General features: G+C 43.3%; 1 protein-coding gene across 3 annotated transcripts in view; it reads left to right on the top strand.

Annotated features, from left to right (window-relative positions):
* The window catches only part of WLS (wntless Wnt ligand secretion mediator), a 102,168-nt gene that overhangs the window by 67,864 nt on the left and 16,721 nt on the right, over positions 1–17,583 (top strand). For all 3 annotated transcript variants that reach the window (XM_006099224.3, XM_006099225.3, XM_014464754.2), the window contains exons 3-10: positions 129–253; positions 5,797–5,958; positions 7,207–7,343; positions 10,213–10,381; positions 11,958–12,055; positions 12,631–12,694; positions 15,515–15,658; positions 16,916–16,999. In XM_006099224.3, coding sequence (XP_006099286.1) covers positions 129–253; positions 5,797–5,958; positions 7,207–7,343; positions 10,213–10,381; positions 11,958–12,055; positions 12,631–12,694; positions 15,515–15,658; positions 16,916–16,999 — 983 coding nt within the window. The remainder of the gene's footprint in view (positions 1–128; positions 254–5,796; positions 5,959–7,206; positions 7,344–10,212; positions 10,382–11,957; positions 12,056–12,630; positions 12,695–15,514; positions 15,659–16,915; positions 17,000–17,583) is intronic.

The raw sequence follows: 17,583 nt of genomic DNA, 5'->3' as shown, positions 1-17,583 counted from the left end.
CATAGGGTCGCTTAGGCTTTTATTATATAGATATTTTTGTCTTATTGGTTTCCACAGCAGAGCCTATAATAAGAATTTTTTAGCTGTGTCCAGAGCCATTTAGGAATTGTGAGTTCTTTCTCTTGCAGGAGAAAATGCAGAAGTTTCCATGGACGTTTCCCTGGCTTACCGTGATGATATGTTTGCTGAATGGACTGAAATGGCCCATGAGAGAGTGCCTCGGAAACTCAAATGTATCTTCACATCCCCCAAGGTAGGATTCCTTAACGTCTAATTTGTTGGAGTTTTTTGTTTGTTTGTTTTTAAACATATTTTATTGATTTTTTACAAAGAGGAAGGGAGAGGGATAGAGAGTCAGAAACATCAATGAAAAAGAAACATCGATCAGCTGCCTCCTGCACACCCCACACTGGGGATGTGCCCGCAACCAAGGTACATGCCCTTGACTGGAATCAAACCTGGGACCCTTCAGTCCGCAGGCCGACACTCTATCCACTGAGCCAAACCTGTCAGGGCTGTAGTTTATATTTGATTTCCAGTTATGTGAGAAGATTTGCTTTACAATTAACAGATATGTTCCTTATTTCTTAGCATGCATAACCCACATTATCCTTTGTCTTTGTAGAGAAAAGGGCTGTGTAGATATTTCCTATCCCGGCAAAGGAGGAAAGAATAGAAGGAATGTCTGTCTGAAGTGATTTAGTTATTTCTCTGAAATAGCTCCATAAAAATAAATTCCTCATTCTTTGGTTAATAGCTGAATGTGTCTGAAGAACATTGCTAAATTACTTTGATATATAAGAATCTTGATACTGGAGTAGTGCCGAGTCTACTTCTCTTTTTCTTAGGCTTCTCTTTGCTGTCAAAGTTCATGTGTAGGTATGAAGACTAAAAATCCCAGTGACCACAGATAGAAAGACAACCTCAGTCTTCTAACCTATCTTTAAGACACTCCCTTCTCTGGTTCTTCCAGAAGGACTCAGTCAACCACCCATGGGAGGGAGATTACTATCCTGCATTGAAAATATGGAAACATTTTCTTTGGGGCAAAGGCCCAAAGATTGATTCAATGACCTCCATGGATAGTGGGATTTGATGATTAAAGGACCAAATCACAGTGAGCTGGAGGCCCTTTATAAAAGCCAAGTGCTGCCCTTACACATGCCTCCATGACATTCTGGCCCCTCACCCTTACTTACCCCTCAGCTCTTGAAAGTCTCTGTGAAGGTGAAATGGAGCCATAGTTACTGTTACTCACGGTTACCCACAGTTCCCAAGGGTGCTGACGTGGTGCACCATCAATGATAGGTGATCTCTGGTGGTCCTTCAGGTATAGAAAAGGTCTCGTTTTCTTTGTGTTAGTGGATGAGAGGCCAAACTTTGTGAGAGCACATTGTTGAGTATGTCATTTGTCACACGGCATCTCCAGATCAATTGCTCCTGAAGGATTTGGGTAGCTTTGTAATATCCACTCCATCGTTTGGTTTAGTTCTTTTCCTCTCCTAGCATTGGCCTTTTGCTTTTGCCGGTAACTATAACATTGGGATTCCCTGTGGAATGGTAAAATGGCAGGTTGAAGCCTCTGAGTACCATGCCCCTGCCCTGTCCGTCCTACCTTGAGGAGGAGTAAGACGGGGCAGGCTCACAGAATTAACATTAGTTAAAAACATGGATTTGGAGCAAAACATGTGTCTTCAGTTCCAGGCTGTGTCACTTACTGTCTGCGTGACCTTGGGCAAACTTACTTACTCTGTCTGAGCTTCAGTTTCCCTTCTGCAAAATGGAATAGTAATGCCTGCTATGGGAGTCTTTATAAGGACTACATGGGATAGTGAACATAAGCAGAATGACCTTATCATGTAACATGTAGTCTGAGACACATTTGAGAATGAAAGAGGATGTTAATCAGATGGGCCACTAGAACTCTCATGGGCATAAGCACCTATTGGGGCACCTGACACTTATTAAGTCTCTCTTCCAGGTTCCATAGACTAGAGCTACAGAAAGCATGATCTGAGGACTGCCAGCTTCACATCATCTGAGAGCTTGTAGGAAATGCAGATTCCCAGGTTACACCCAAAACCTAATGGATCAAAATCTCAGCATGCAGAAGCAAGGAATCTGTGTTTCAAGAGGATTTCAATTTCTTCTCTTAAGCTTGATAAAATTTGAGAGCCACTGCCCTAGACCAGTGGTCAGCAAACTGTGGCTCGGCAAACTGTGGCTCGAGAGCCACACGCGGCTCTTTGGCCCCTTGAGTGTGGCTCTTCCACAAAATACCGACATCTGCACATGGGCCACGAAGTTTCAATCGCACTGTATGTGCACGCCCGCACGTGGTATTTCACTCAAGGGGCCAAAGAGCCGCATGTGGCTCATGAGCCACAGTTTGCCGACCACAGCCCTAGACCCTTTGCTGAGTGCCAAATATAGTTCCACTTGCAACCAAAATAAAGCCATCTGGAATTGTTTGGGGAGGCCCTCAGGGGACAATCAGTGGGTAAAAATGAATGGTGGAGGGAAACTGGAGGTAGCAGGAGAGGGGACTCTCTAACATGTTCAGATCTTTGTGTGCAACAGAGAAAATTATTTAAAACCTTTCTAGCTGTTGCTGCAAGTTGCCTGCGTCTTTCAGAGGTGAGACTGGTTGGATATCTAATCTAAAGGCTATAAAGCTTCGGGATATGGAATTTCATCCTCAGAAAAGGGAAAAGTCATTTCTCACCTCACTCACACACTTGCAAGGCACTGAGAAGCAGAGTGAGGGGGAGTCATTAAGAAGCCTGCAACTGTTCCTCCGTGTTGGCTGCTTAATTATCTTTAGGATGTGTTGATCCCTTTCAAGAAAGATATTAAACCTTGAAAAGTGTGAAGGAAAATGAATCATCAAATCTGTGCTTTCTGATTGCAGTGAAATTTAGTTTTGAGTCTGAAGATTAAATGAGAAATTGCTGTAAAGGGTTTTAGTCCCTGGTGGCTTGCGAAGTTAAAAAAAAGAAGTCAAGTTGCCACCTGCTGTAATTTGTCCTAATTAGTCAGTCTCATGCTGGAGTTGGCTGGAGCTGGGGGAGGGCTAAGGGGGATGGGAGAAAGTAAAGAGAGAGGGGGGATTGTCTGTCTTTCTAAATGTCCTAAATACTGGCAGAGGCAGAACTTCAGTGTGTACGGAAAAGTCCCCAACAGGATGCAGTGTTTATCTTTGAGACAGGTAGGCAAGGCGAGGATCCCAGAATCCGGTGTATCCAGTTTCTTTAACTTAGATAAATTTTTTTTATTGATTTTTAGAGAGAAAGAAAGGGAGAGGTATAGAGAGAAAGAAACATCAATGAGAGAGAACATCATCAGTCAGCTGCCTCCTGCACACCCCCTACTGGGAATTGAGCCTGCAACCCAGGCATGTGCCCTGACTGGGAATTGAACTGTGACCTCCTGGTTCATAAGTTGATGCTCAACCACTGAGCCCCAACGCCAAGGAAACGTAGATAAATTTGTCTCATGGGTTGGTAGCATTAGCCTCTGTAGGGACAGGGAAGTGGAGGACACCTAGAGAACAATGAAAGGGGACTAGAACCCTGTAGATTATCTTATTTTACCTTCTTGTTTTACTTATGAGGAAAGTGAGGCCAAATGAGGTGGATGACCTTCATAAGGTTCCCAACAAGGAGCAAGGTCAGGTCATTGCCATCCTCATCACAGCACAATGCCTGTCCTTAGGCATGTCTGACGCAGTGTCATTCATTTCTTCCTGCTGTACTCAAGTAACCTCTTCCCCATCAGAGCTAAAGGCTGGACTTGGAAGGCCCAGGCCCTCAACTCCCATACTACTACTTTTGGGACCACGGCATTAGACTAAATAGAGTTATGTTCTCTTCCCCCTCAAACTCTCAATAAAACAAGACTCTGATTGGAAACATATCAGAAAACCCTCCTTGCCGCTACCACAGGGGGTCATCAACCTCCTCAATGCAGCTTAATCTGAGGCTGAATCAGAGCCTATAGTGGTTTTAGTTGTTCCTGCAAGGGCCTACTACTAGCCCTGATTTGTACGTATAAGAGAGAGAAAGGAACAGGAAGGAGAGAAAGACAGCCTATACAGAAAGAATCATCCAGCCTGCAGATGAAGTGTAGATAAAAAGCAGGATTCTTTCTGCAGAAGAATTTTTTTAATTCCATAAGCCAAGTCTAATCAACTGATAGTTCTGATAAGAGCCCCTCAAACCTTAAAGGATAAAAAACGATCATGATTGATTAGTGATGTCTGCTCTGAGTAGGGAGTGGAAGCAAATAAGCCAGATATTTGCCTGCTCTACCTCTACTTTGCCATGTGTGTCTTTGGTCTGTTTACAGAGTTCTGTGTTTATTGCACTCTAAGTTCTGACTCTCCAATAAAGAACTCCGCAAGATCACAGAAGGGGCAGAAGACTCTTAATATACTAGTTAGTCTGTAGACTCCTTATTATCTTCCTTCTGATTTTTCCACTAGACTTTTTACTCTGATGAGTCATAAAAAATTATAGAAATTCTGAGAATTTAGGCTTGGGAACAACAAATTAGGTCTTCCCTATCATTTGATCAGAAAACATGGAAGCTGGCATATAAACCCAATATTGATGGCAGACACGCATCTCTTTTATTAGGAAAAAATCCCTGGCTGCTAAAGCTTACACCTCTACATGGCCATATTTACCTCAAGCCTCTACCCCTTGGTAGGAACACAAAGCCAGGAGTCCTGGTGCGGGAGAGCAGAATTTAGTTTTCAAAACAACCCGTGCCCCTACTCTCCAACCTCCCACTGCCATGCTCTGGGCAGTAACTCTTCAATTGCTTGGCAGGAAGGGTGAGAGGCTTCTTTTAAAAACTGGGATTAATTTTTGTTTAATTAAAATGTCTGCTCCCTCTGCCATCTTGCCTCTTGGGCAGTTTAGAAGCTTTGAGATAGAAATTTCCAACTGGGCATCTCAGACTAATCCCATTACTACCTGTCATCCCTTTCTGTCTTCCCCAAGTCTCAAGGGTTCCTGGAGTTGCTTCTTTTTCTGTCAAATCAATAAAACAGATGTTCTCAGCTCCTTGCAGCTTCTCCTGCTGGCCAAAACCATGTAAGTAATTAGCCGTTACCTAAGACTGTGCGGCGTGTCAGCAAGAGCTTCCTCCTGAACATTAAGAAGTTGACTGTTCCACAGAGCCCTACAGGTCTCCAGTGACAGGCTGCAAATAAAAAGCATGCAGTACTGGTAGACCAGATGAACCTGATAGGAGGCTCCAATGAGGATTAAAACGCTGAGAAAAGTGAAAGGACATAGAAGAGATTTTTGCTTTTTACCTAACATTTTAGGTTCTACCTCAAATGTGGCTAATGGCTGTTTGTTTTTTGAAGGGAGGAAGGGCAACCGGTAGATACCATGCCTCCAGTGTGCCCTATTATCGATACCTCTAAGGAATACCTTTAAGCATTAGCTAGGAATACCTTCAAGAATTCGTGCTAGGGCCCTAACCGGTTTGGCTCAGTGAATAGAGCGTCGGCCTGTGGACTGAAAGGTCCCAGGTTCGATTCCGGTCAAGGGCATGTACCTTGGTTGCAGGCACATCCCCAGTAGGGAGTGTGCAGGAGGCAGCTGGTCGATGTTTCCCTCTCATCGATGTTTCTCTCTCTCTATCCCTCTCCCTTCCTCTTTGTAAAAAATCAATAAAATATATATTTTTTTAAAAAAGAATTCGTGCTAGGAGGCAAAGGTAAGACAGTTCAGACAGTCCATTGGCGATACTGACCCTGCCTCAAAACCTCTGTTCTTCCAGACCCCAGAGCATGAGGGCCGTTACTATGAATGTGATGTCCTTCCTTTCATGGAAATCGGATCTGTGGCTCATAAGTACTACCTTTTGAACATCCGGCTGCCTGTGAATGAAAAGAAGAAAATCAACGTTGGGATTGGGGAGATAAAAGATATTCGGTTGGTGGTGAGTGTATCTAATTGGCCCAAGCAGTCTGCAGCACTAGAACACAGGCTAAGAACACTGGTTATGGAGCACGTGTGTTGAAAAGAAGCACTTGTTATCTCTAAGCCTCTATTGTCTCACCTGAGAAATAAGAATAATAACACATACCCATGATGGCTGAGATCAGAAATTTGTGCGAGAGATTACAGAAATGGAAAATAAAGCGATTATTGTGCCCATTGAAGATGTGTTAATGATCACGATTGCATAATGAATAGCACCAAAATAAAAGCAGTTATTTGTTACATGTTTCACCTTGCAAGCCTAAATGTCAACAGGAGCAGTGGTGTTTTAGGTTCTTTCCATTTATTTGTTTAATGGGAAAAATTAGAACATGGGGCAAGGGGACCATTTTTTAATCAAAAACATAGTTACACAAGAAATACATATATATTGTAGAGAACTAGAAAGCACAAGTAAACACATAGAATATAAAAATTACCTGTAATATCCTAGCATATAGAAATAACCACTATTAAGGTTTTGATGTCAGATTTCTTCTATACATATATTCATATATAATCCTTCATGTACAAAAAATAGGATTATACTCAATTGACACTTTTGTTCCTCGCTCTCTTTTTAAAAAATATATATTTATTGATTTCAGAGAGGAAAGGAGAGGGAGAGAGAGATAGAAACATCAATGTTGAGAAAGAATCGTCAGTCAGAGCCCACAACCCAGGCATGTGCCCTGACCAGGAATCGAACCATGGCCTCCTGGTTCATAGGTCGATACTCAACCACTGAGTCACACTGGCCGGGCCTTGCTCTTTTAATTTAATGGCATTTTGTGAGTATGTTAATGGTATATTGTGAATATTTTATATATACAGTGAATGAATATTAAATACACACACACACACACACACACACACACACTCACATAGATTTACTTTAACACATTTTACCAATCTTAACTTGGGCATCTACGATTTCTCCAATTTTTCAATGAAAGCCATACAGAAAAATCTTTAATCATATTCTTGATTATCCCCTTCGTATAGAGCGGGTCCATTTTTATGCCTTCGGATTTCTATTTCTACAATGCCTGAGAAGGGGTCAGGGAGAGTAGGCGACAGTATATGCTCTGAATGTGAAAGCTTTTGATCTGGACAGTTCAGCAGACAAGGTCTCCCCTTACCTCTCTCTGCTGGTAGAAAATAACACCAAGATATATTCACTTTCAAAATGTTGGCCTCTCTCTAGGGAATCCACCAAAATGGAGGCTTCACCAAGGTGTGGTTTGCCATGAAGACCTTCCTTACGCCCAGCATCTTCATCATTATGGTGTGGTATTGGAGGAGGATCACCATGCTGTCCCGGCCCCCGGTGCTTCTAGAAAAGTAAGGGTTGAGATGGGAGCACCCTGAGGGAACACAGCATTGCATGATCTAATTGCCTGCTCCTGTTTAGTGGGATCTAGGTCAAGTGGTCAGTGTAGTACTTGGGCTAGTGATTTGACCAGGAGTCATTCTGGACTTTTTTTCTCCTCCAGCTTTCACATAGAAATTATTATTAAATGCTGCAGGTTCTCTCTCTTTCGGCTCCTTGTTCTGTCCTTGCTCCTCATCCCCATGGTCTGACTCAGATACTTCTCCCTGTTACAGGGGGTGAGCTGCCTTTCTCCTAACTAAGACCAGTCCAGAAGGACAATGCTCCTGTAGACGTATTCCTTTCTCCCATATTATTGACTTTTTCCTTTTTGCTGAAATCATTCCCACTAATGTACGAATACTCCCTGTTACCTCTCATTCTTGAACAAAACTTTTCCTTTTCCCATTTCCCCTTGAAGCCATCACACCATTTTTCTTTTTTACAACAAAACTCCTCAAAAAAATTTGTCTGTATATCTTCTCCTCCTAGTTTTTCTTAAGCCCATTTCACACACCACTCCCTCCCCGAACCCCATGAAACTGGTCTTGATAGGATCACCAGTGACCTTCACATTCCAAACCCAATGGTCATATCTCAGTCCTCACTTTTCTTGACCTGTTATCAGCATTTGACATGATTGATCACTGCCTTTTTTTTTTTAGCCTTTTCCACCCTTTTTGTGGTCATTCTCCTCCTTTGGTCATTCAGTCTCCATTGCTCTTTCCAACCAAATTCCAACCTCTTAAACTTTGGAGTTAGGGCTCAGTCTTTGGAACTTCTCTCTTTATTAGCTGTGCTTAGTCCTTAGATGATCTCATCTAATCTCATGGTTTTAAAAATCACCTAAATGATGACTCTTAATTTATAATCGTCAATCTCAGCCTCTCCCAACTCTCGATTCAAATATTCCAACTGTTTATTCAACATCTTCACTTACACAGAAATGTAACACGCACAAAAAACAATGGATATCCTCCCATTTCAAACCTGTTCCTCTCCCAGGCTTTCCCATCATGGGAAATGGCAACTCCACCCTGTCCCCTTTACTTCTGGTTTTCCACACTCCTCATCTGACCCACCAAGAAATCTCACCATTTTCATTGCTACTACCCTAATCTAACCCTCCACCATTTCTCACCTGGTTTATTTGAAAGAGCCTCTCAACTGTTCTCCTTGCTTCCACCATTTTCCTCCCTATAATCTATTCACACTGCAGCCAGATTCCCTTTCAAGTGTAAATCAGATCATGTCACTCCTCTGCTCAAAGCTCTCTATTGGCTTTGCACCTCCTTTGCCCTAGTTTATAAAGCCCTGGATATTCTGGACTCTTACTACCTCTGATTTTATCTCTTATCCTCTTCATCACCTACCATCCCCTTGATGGTGCTCAAACATGCCTAACCCCAGGACCTTTGCACTTGCTGTTCTCGTTATCTGAGATGCTCTTATCCAGATAGATCTGTGGCTCAATTCCTCATTTCCTTCAGGCCCTGCTCTTATGTATCTTATCTTAAAGGCTTTTCCTGCCCATCATATATAAATAGCACTACTCTCCATTCTCCCACCTTGCTTTATTTTTCTTTATAACAATCATTCTCTATTTACTATCTTTCCTCTTATATCCCTCCTCTAACCCCATCTGAATGCAGGTATCACAAGAGTGGGATCTTTGTTTTGCTATCTGTTACATCCCTAGTGTCTAGAATAGTGACTGGTACATAGAAGGAATTCAATAAATATGAATTTGTTGAATGAATGAATGGATGAATGAAAGAATCATGTCACTCCATTGTTGAACCTTTTTTATTGGTTCAGTTCTTTCAGGATAAATTGCAAATTCTTTAATGAGGTATTCAAGTTTCCTCATGAGCTCACCCCTTTTCACTTCTCTGGTATCATGTCCTGACGTTTCCTGATAAGTGTCTCATGCAGATCCCCAAATGCTCAGGCTGTTGCAGGCTGCTGAGCCTCCATCCACGCATTTCCCTCTGCTTGGAATGCCCATCCACCTCCTTATCCTTGGCTCACAACTCACCTCAATTTCTGTCAAAGTTAGAGGTGACAGTAGCAGCCTGTGCACACACTTCTATCATACCACTTATCACACTTTGTCTCTTTATCTGGCCGAGGCACTAAACATATTTCCAGGAGTGGAAGAACTGGTCATATTTATTTAGGTATTTATAGCCCTAACAAAATGCCCAGTGCATAATCTGTGCTTAATAAACATATGTATTTCATTAATAATGAATGAAAATAGGAATAAATCAGTGACTCAATGAATAATTTGGTAGAGAAATGGCAATTAATAGTGTGATGGGGGAAGCAAAATACACACTAAACAAGCCATTAAAAGAATGTGCATTTCATACTGTTTGGAGTCACTTATCACCGAAACGAATATGCTCATATAATTCACAGTTGCTGAGGAAAGCATTATAACAATGAATATTCTTAGAGATCAAGTTAGTGATAACCTGAATAGATAAGAGAGGATCATTATGTTCAAGGAGGTCTGATTAAGAAGGCAAGGGAGGGTAAAAACATTGTAGGAAGCTTTTAATCTGAGCTGGTACCAAAATAAAATTCCAGGGGTTAAGGAGGTTAGGTTCAGTGATCTAGAAAGGTTAAGGTAACATGCCTTCATTCTGCAATGGTACCACAAAAAGAAGACATTTTGTATCTCTGTGTAGAAACTCACTATGAGAGCTAAGAAAATGGGTCATATGGCTTCATTCCCAATAAGTAACATCTCATTCCCCAAAACTGGCTTCTGACGTTTGAAGATCTGCTTCCCAAATTGATCAAATCATTTTCCTGATATGTTCTTGCCATCAGAGTCATCTTTGCCCTTGGGATTTCCATGACTTTTATCAATATCCCAGTGGAATGGTTTTCCATTGGGTTTGACTGGACGTGGATGCTGCTGTTTGGTGACATTCGGCAGGGCATCTTCTATGCAATGCTTCTCTCCTTCTGGATCATCTTCTGTGGCGAGCACATGATGGTAAGAGTCAGCACCTCTCGGGGAAGGGACAGTGGCTATGGCAGAATAAATTAGTGGCTACAGGAGTGAGTTCTGGGATCAGGCTCTCGGTTCCAATTTCTGCTTCACCACTGGTGAGCTGAGTGGCCTTAGGCACGTGACTTAATCACTCTGAATCTCAAGTTCCTCATCTATAAAATGGGATTTGTGCATAGGGTTTTTGTGAGATGTAAATGTAACATACTTAGCAGGGAGTCAACACACAAAGGTTAGCGATTATTATTATTTCTTGTCCTTTGGCTTCTGCTCTGCTTATGCCCAGGACCAACGTCACCACCAGAGAATGTAGTGTAGGCCCAGTTCTTTCCAGCTGGCAATTTGTCCAGGTGGCCTAGTAACCCCTCTTACCCTGAAACGCTGTCCTCCCTGGTCAGTTTGTACAGACACCAAATCGTATTTCAAGAGGAATTGACGGTACCGTGGATAAAAATAAGAATGGTGCCGTCAGCACGTTGTGGCTAAAATGACACGCCAGCTGTAGCTTGGGCCCCGGGTCAAGCACATGGGCTTTGTGGTTGGGTGGGCTGTTTGTGAATTCCATGATGGTTTGATCATTGCTTCCGAAGCCGTGCAGCCCTTCCAGGAGAACAGTGAGAGGAGAGGAAGGCTTTGCCTACTGCCAGGGGAGGCATGAGGGTTCGCCAGCAGTGACACATGGAGAACGAGCCCTCAGCAGCAGGGACAGCGAGTGGAGTGGGCTCAGGGGCAGCGGCCGGACAGTGTGCCGGGGTGCACTGCCCAGAGTGAATTGGTGTGGAATGTCCCACCGGGATCCCAGCCTGGATGCTAAACTATGTCTTTTGCCTTTCTCTATTTTCTCAGTTTACTCGCCTTTATTTTCTTTTGTTTTTGTGAAATTGTTTTAATGAAGTATATTTTTTAAATTTTATTTTATTGTTTAAAGTATTACAGATAGCAGTACATATGTCTCCTTTTTTTCCCCACCTTCCCCCGACCTTCCCTACCCTCCAGCACATGCCCTCACCCCCCAACCCCCGCAGTGTCTTGTGTCCATTGGTTATGCTTATATGCATGCATGCAAGTCCTTCAGTTGATCTCTTAGCTCCCCCACCCCAACACTCCCCAGCCACTCCCCTTTATTTTCTGTCTTTTAGTATCTTTGTACATGTATCAAGAGGAACCATTCCTGTTTTGAATAAAGACAGGGAAAACATGGATTTATTTTCCTAACCTTGAGACCTCTTATATTTGACATAGTTGAATACCTTAGAGCCTTTATTCAGTCCTCTGGGGACCACCCCACCTTATCAAACACAAAGAATAAGTCACATACGAATTTAATTCTAAATGATTTAACCTATAAGGCCTTTCTTTGTGTTCCTGTAGCACCCTGTTGTTATTACTATGAGAGTTTTAGGAACAGATTTTGGTCTCACCCATTCTCAAAGCCTAGAGTCTGACACGATGTTTGATACACAGCAGGTTGTCAGCAAGGATTGTTCGAATGACTGACTCACCTATAGAATTGTTTTGCTCTCCCCATCTTTATCTCATTTCTCAACTTGGCTTTCATCAGGATCAGCATGAGCGGAATCACATAGCAGGGTATTGGAAGCAAGTCGGACCAATCGCTGTTGGCTCTTTCTGCCTCTTCATATTTGACATGTGTGAGAGGTGAGCAGATGCCTGTGGGACTCTGGGCTGAAATGCACACCAGCATGTCCACTGCCCGCTCTTCAGGAGGAGTTTTCAAAAGGGAGAAGGGTAGTTGGGAGACTGTGGACATGGTCACATCCTCAGATAGGGATTGGGATTAAATCAAAGGTAAAGCTCTTTATAGATGCAAACGATTTGGGCTGATTATTCCTTTTTTTTTAATTGTATTTTATTGATTTCAGAGAGAGGGGGAGAGGGGGAGAGATAGAAATATCAATGATGAGAGAGAATCATTGATCAGGTGCCTCCTGCACGCTCCCTACTGGAGATCGAGCCCACAACCAGGGCACCTGCCCTGATCATGGAATCAAACCGTGACCTCATGGTTCCTAGGTTGAGGCTCAACCACTGGGCAACACTGGCCGGATTGGGCCGATATTCTTCAAACTCTTTTTCTATTTAAGTCCTCTGTGACATTTCTAAATACACCCTCCACCCCTCCAGCTGAAAAGCTAAGACTCTATAGAAAGGAAAGTGCCCCTTTGCCTCTGTATTAATTGTTTCTTGCTTTTCCATCTCGTTTCTCTTTGTAGAGGGGTACAACTCACGAATCCCTTCTACAGTATCTGGACTACAGATGTTGGAACAGAGCTGGCTGTATCCTTCCTGGATGGTCTTAGGGTTTTATTTCTTCCCATAGCCGTCCGATCCCCAAGATCATTTTCTAATGATGTTCTCCATATGTGCTCAGCCAGAGCTTTGATCCTTAGACCGAAGATAACGGCACAATTAAAGCAAATAATGAGAGGAATTAATGCTTGCTTTCAAGCCTGGGTGAGAGCAGGCAAAATAAGGAGATTGCAGCATGTCCCTACGGCGGAAGCATCAGAATTGCTGGTCTTATTGCACCCTGTCTAAATTATCTATTCCACCCTTGTTTACTGCAGACCGAAGCATGACTAGCTTTTCCCTGGAGCCATGGAGGTTCATTTCTGGGCTCCTTGTGGGAGAGCCAGTTTCTGAATTCCTCTGTGTGTGAGACTTCTTACAGTGACCTTGGTGTGCTGGCATACCATGCTGCTGCTATTCATTTCCAAGACCAAGAGGAGATAAGGCTAAGGTGATTAGTTCCAGAGGCGTTGCCCAAGGCCTCTGGTTGGTTGTATAAACTCTGTCGGAGTCCTCTTTATGAAGCAGAAGTGACAGTATTAGCTTATCCCTTTTAGGATGCTGGATTTAAATATTTTATCTTCCTGAATAATGAGTTAAATCCTTGGGGAGAAAAAGACTCTCCTCTAAAGAGGGGAGAAAGGCTTGAGTTGTATTCTTTCCTGATGGATAATATCTTGTTATGTGCTGGCCAATATGCTTTGCCTGGCCATGATATTTATATTGGCTTTGGATTATCACAAGAAGTCTGTGAGCACACTAAATCTGTGAGCTGCACCAAACGGGGAATATATATCTATATATATATCTCTATATATAGATATATATAGAGATATATATATAGATATATATCTATATATCTATATCTCTATAGATATATAGATATAGAGATATATAGATATATAGATATATAGATATATAGATATATATGTAGATATATAGATATATATATAGATATATATAGATATATAGATACACACACACACACACACACACACACTCTAGGGGCTCAGTGCACGAATTCGTGCACCTTGAAAGGAACTGTGGCCTGTGAGGCTGCAGTAGGCACAGGGGCGGGTCTTAGCCCATCCTCCACACCCCTGCCTGGCCCCTCCTGCTGCAGCCCCCTGTTCCCTGTCTGCCAGCAGCCCCACTCCCACTACTGCTGCTCCCATGCGCTGACACCGCCAGCCCCGCTCGCACCCACCCGCTGACAGTGCGGAGCGATTGGGGCCGCCGCCAGCAGTGGGTGCGAGTGGCGTCTGCTGCCCTGGTCTCCCCTCAGGAGCAGGGGGAGGTGGAGAAACCCTCAGGGGCAATCAGGGCCAGCAGCAGCCGCCGCTCGCACCCACTGATGGCGCTGAGTGATTGGGACTGACGCCAGGCACTGGCAGCAGGTACAAATGGCGGCTCCAGTGCTGGTTGCGGGTGCAAGTGGGGCCGGCGCCAGCGCCGGCAGCAGGTGCAAGTGCCAGGCGAGACCACGGTGTGCGGGAGCAAAGAATTTTTAATAACCACCAGAGGCTCGCCCCAATGACAGCAACTGGCGCCCCTCCTTGGTCTTGCGCCCCCTCTCACATGCTCCACCATCCCACCGCGGCCAACACCCGCCATGTTTCGCACACACACCCTGGTGGTCAGCGCACGTCATTGTGATCGGTTGTTCCGCGTTCGGTCTATTTGCATATTAATTAGCCTTTTACTATATAGGATATATATATAATGTCACATCTACTCCAGCCCTTTTGTTCTATGATATGATGACAATTTAGGAAGGCAAATAACATTTAGAGTCCTGAAGCAAATAATTATGTTCCCTTCATTCCAGGGTACTATTGATTTTAGGAAAGAAGGAAAAGCTTCATTAAATATATTATTTAATGAAATATACATGCTGAATTCACACTTGTTAAACAATTGTTAAATATGTAACTTGGGGTAGAGTTGTAGCAGAAAGGAATTAAAGATCAGGGCACCTGTCTCCGAGCCAGCTCACTCTACCCCAAGCCTCAGTGGTTCTCAGACTGAACTTTAAAGATAGGTCTTAAAGTCGCCCTGCTTGGTCTGAAAGTATATTGCCACCCTCTCAACTCCCACCTTGGCCATGTGTCCTCCTGGTCCCTGTTCCATTTGACACGATAGTTTTTGTGGTGGACAGGAGATTGCAAACAGAGCTTCACCCCTGGTTTTACTTATAGACCTTCATTCCCATGGCCAGCCTCCCTTAGCAGCTGCTGCACCCAACCCCACTCCACCCGCTCCTGATTCCAGGGTATTTCAATCTCCTTCCAAAAATCCAGAGTCTAGCCCAATGGTTCCAAATATGGTTATTCTTGGTGTCCTATCCCTTGGAAAATCTGATTCCATATACCTGCAGTGAGAGACCTGGGCCATCTGTATTTTAATTCTGGTGATTTTAATGCAGCTGTCCACTTGATCAGTATTATGCAATCAACACCTAATATTTTAGTGCTTTTTAAATTTATTGTGTATATGAACCTCCCAAGGACCTTGTTAAAAGGCAGATTCTGATTCAGAAGGTCTAGGTTGGGCCCTGGAGTCTGCATTGAAGAGAAATGAAGGGAAGCTTCATTTCTCTTATTTGGCTTAGAAAGCAATTTGGAATGTTTCTCTCTTTGCTAGATTTGTGGCAGAAAACCTATCTCACTGACATTAGAACCAGGTTTTAATATTTTATACCCCTGAAAACTACCTACATATTTGGAGAGAAAAGGTATTACCAATGGAGCTGGGAGAAGGGCTTGTGTGCTTGCCTACCCTGCTGTTTCCTTCACCGAACACCATCAGATGGCCTTCATCATCGTGGCTGGGATCTGCCTCTGCCTGTACTTCCTGTTTCTGTGCTTCATGGTATTTCAGGTGTTTCGGAACATCAATGGGAAGCAGTCCAGCCTGCCAGCCATGAGCAAAGTCCGGCGGCTGCACTATGAGGTGAGCAGGTCTCTTGGCTCATTCAGGAAACGGTACTCAGTATCCCCTGCTTGCTGTATAAACACACACACACACACACACACACACCACACCCCACCCCACCCCACCCCACCCCACCCTACACCTGGAGATTGGAAGCCTTTATTTCAAATACACATACACATTGAGAGATTTATGTGTACTAGAGGATCTCTGGGAAAAATAAGAGGCTAAATCCTACGCCGAGAGGCATGTAGCTGGACTATCTAAATTTTGGAGTTTTCTGAGGGTATAAAGGTATTTCTGTCCCCAGTGAGTAGTAAACTTGTCCCACAGGTTCTTCGGCTTTGGGGTGGAATGTAGGTACATGCTCAGTGGGAGATTTGAGTTTGATAGACTTGGGATTTGGCTTGGGGTGAGGCATTGGTTAAGGTTCCCTGGCTGAGAATCAGCCTTAAGACTGGGTGGGGTTCAGCCCAGGTGATCTGATTTGCAGACTCAAGGAAGCCACAGTTCCCCCTGAAATATCCAGCAGGTGCTCAGATAGAGTTCAGTGATCTCTGTTTATAGATTATGTGCCTCATTCAAGAGAAACACTCAAATCTCTAATGTGGGTAACACGTTCTTGATTTCTCAAGGATCCCTTTGGGCTCACGCCCAAGTGGCTGAGCTTGGAGACATGGACCTAATTCCTCTCTGAAGAGAAAAACAGAAACGGCAGAACCACAGGGTTCCCATATGCAGTAGATCTGCAGAGGCGTCCCTTCCCAAAACACAGGTTCCCTTCAACCCTGCTCTCAGAAACCAGGGGCACTTCTAAAGCTTTGCCTGTCTCTAGAGCTAGAGTGACACATGAAAAAACTCAACCGAGTCCACTTGATGTTGATTAATATGCACGTTTCTTTTTGTTCACTGGAGCAGAATTTTATTTCCACTGCAAAAAAAACAACAACTTGGATTTGGTAACTTTGAACCCTTACAGAGAAGCATAACCAGCTTAGCAGGGAAATTAGCAGCCTCGTGATGTGCTGTGAATATAATTTCCCAGGCTCTGGTATTACTGTTTCATGAGAGATAAGCACATAGGACATATTTGGCCCAAGACATTTTTTTTCCCTCTGCAGGAGAAAGGTTACTATGTGAAATTATTTCACTATCACTCTTAGGGATTTGGTTTTATAGATTTCTTTAAAATTCGATTTTTAGAGATTTATATATTGAGATAAGGATTGATGGTAGCTGGTGGAATGTTAAGCCACTCTTTCTCTCTCCTAATAGGGGCTGATTTTCAGGTTCAAGTTCCTCATGCTTATCACCTTGGCCTGTGCTGCCATGACCATCATCTTCTTTATTGTTAGTCAGGTAAGTGGACCCTGAGAGGTCAGGGTGAGACTGTCCCTGGAGAGGCGCTTCTACTCTGCACAGAGAATTCTGCAGAGCTACTGGGAAAGGAGCAGGGAAGCTCTCATGCTGGGCAGCAGAGCAAGCCATGTTTTCTAGGCTTCTTTCTGGGTCTTGTCATTATCCGGCCAGAAGTGGACTGAATTTTCCCTTTCAGTACAGGGGGGGAACAGTTGCTAAGTAAATTAACAGCCTGCAGCCATATTGAAGAGCACTTGTTTCATTTACTTCAGAGAATAAACTTTTCAAGCCCTGTAGCAGAACACCAGCAAGCAAGTATTAATTTGATTTGATCCTTATCTAGCATTAGCGTAGATCCTTTTATAGGCCATCAGCCATTCTTTTTAATAATTCTATTGCCACTTAAACATGAAATGAAATTCAAAAGTCCCCTTATCTCTACTGGTTATTTTCCAAATCTCAACATTTTGCTGTGCTTCAAAATCTTAATGCGAATTATTTTTAAATATTGGTATCTTGTTTTTGGAAGTTACTAAGTATTATGTATCTTTCATTCATCTGAACTTCACAGAAATCCTATGGGT

The sequence above is a fragment of the Myotis lucifugus genome, unplaced genomic scaffold (assembly GCF_000147115.1).
Source record: "Myotis lucifugus unplaced genomic scaffold, Myoluc2.0 scaffold_265, whole genome shotgun sequence".
NCBI classification, from domain to species: Eukaryota; Metazoa; Chordata; class Mammalia; order Chiroptera; family Vespertilionidae; genus Myotis; species Myotis lucifugus.
This window is presented reverse-complemented; position numbering and strand designations above follow the sequence as displayed.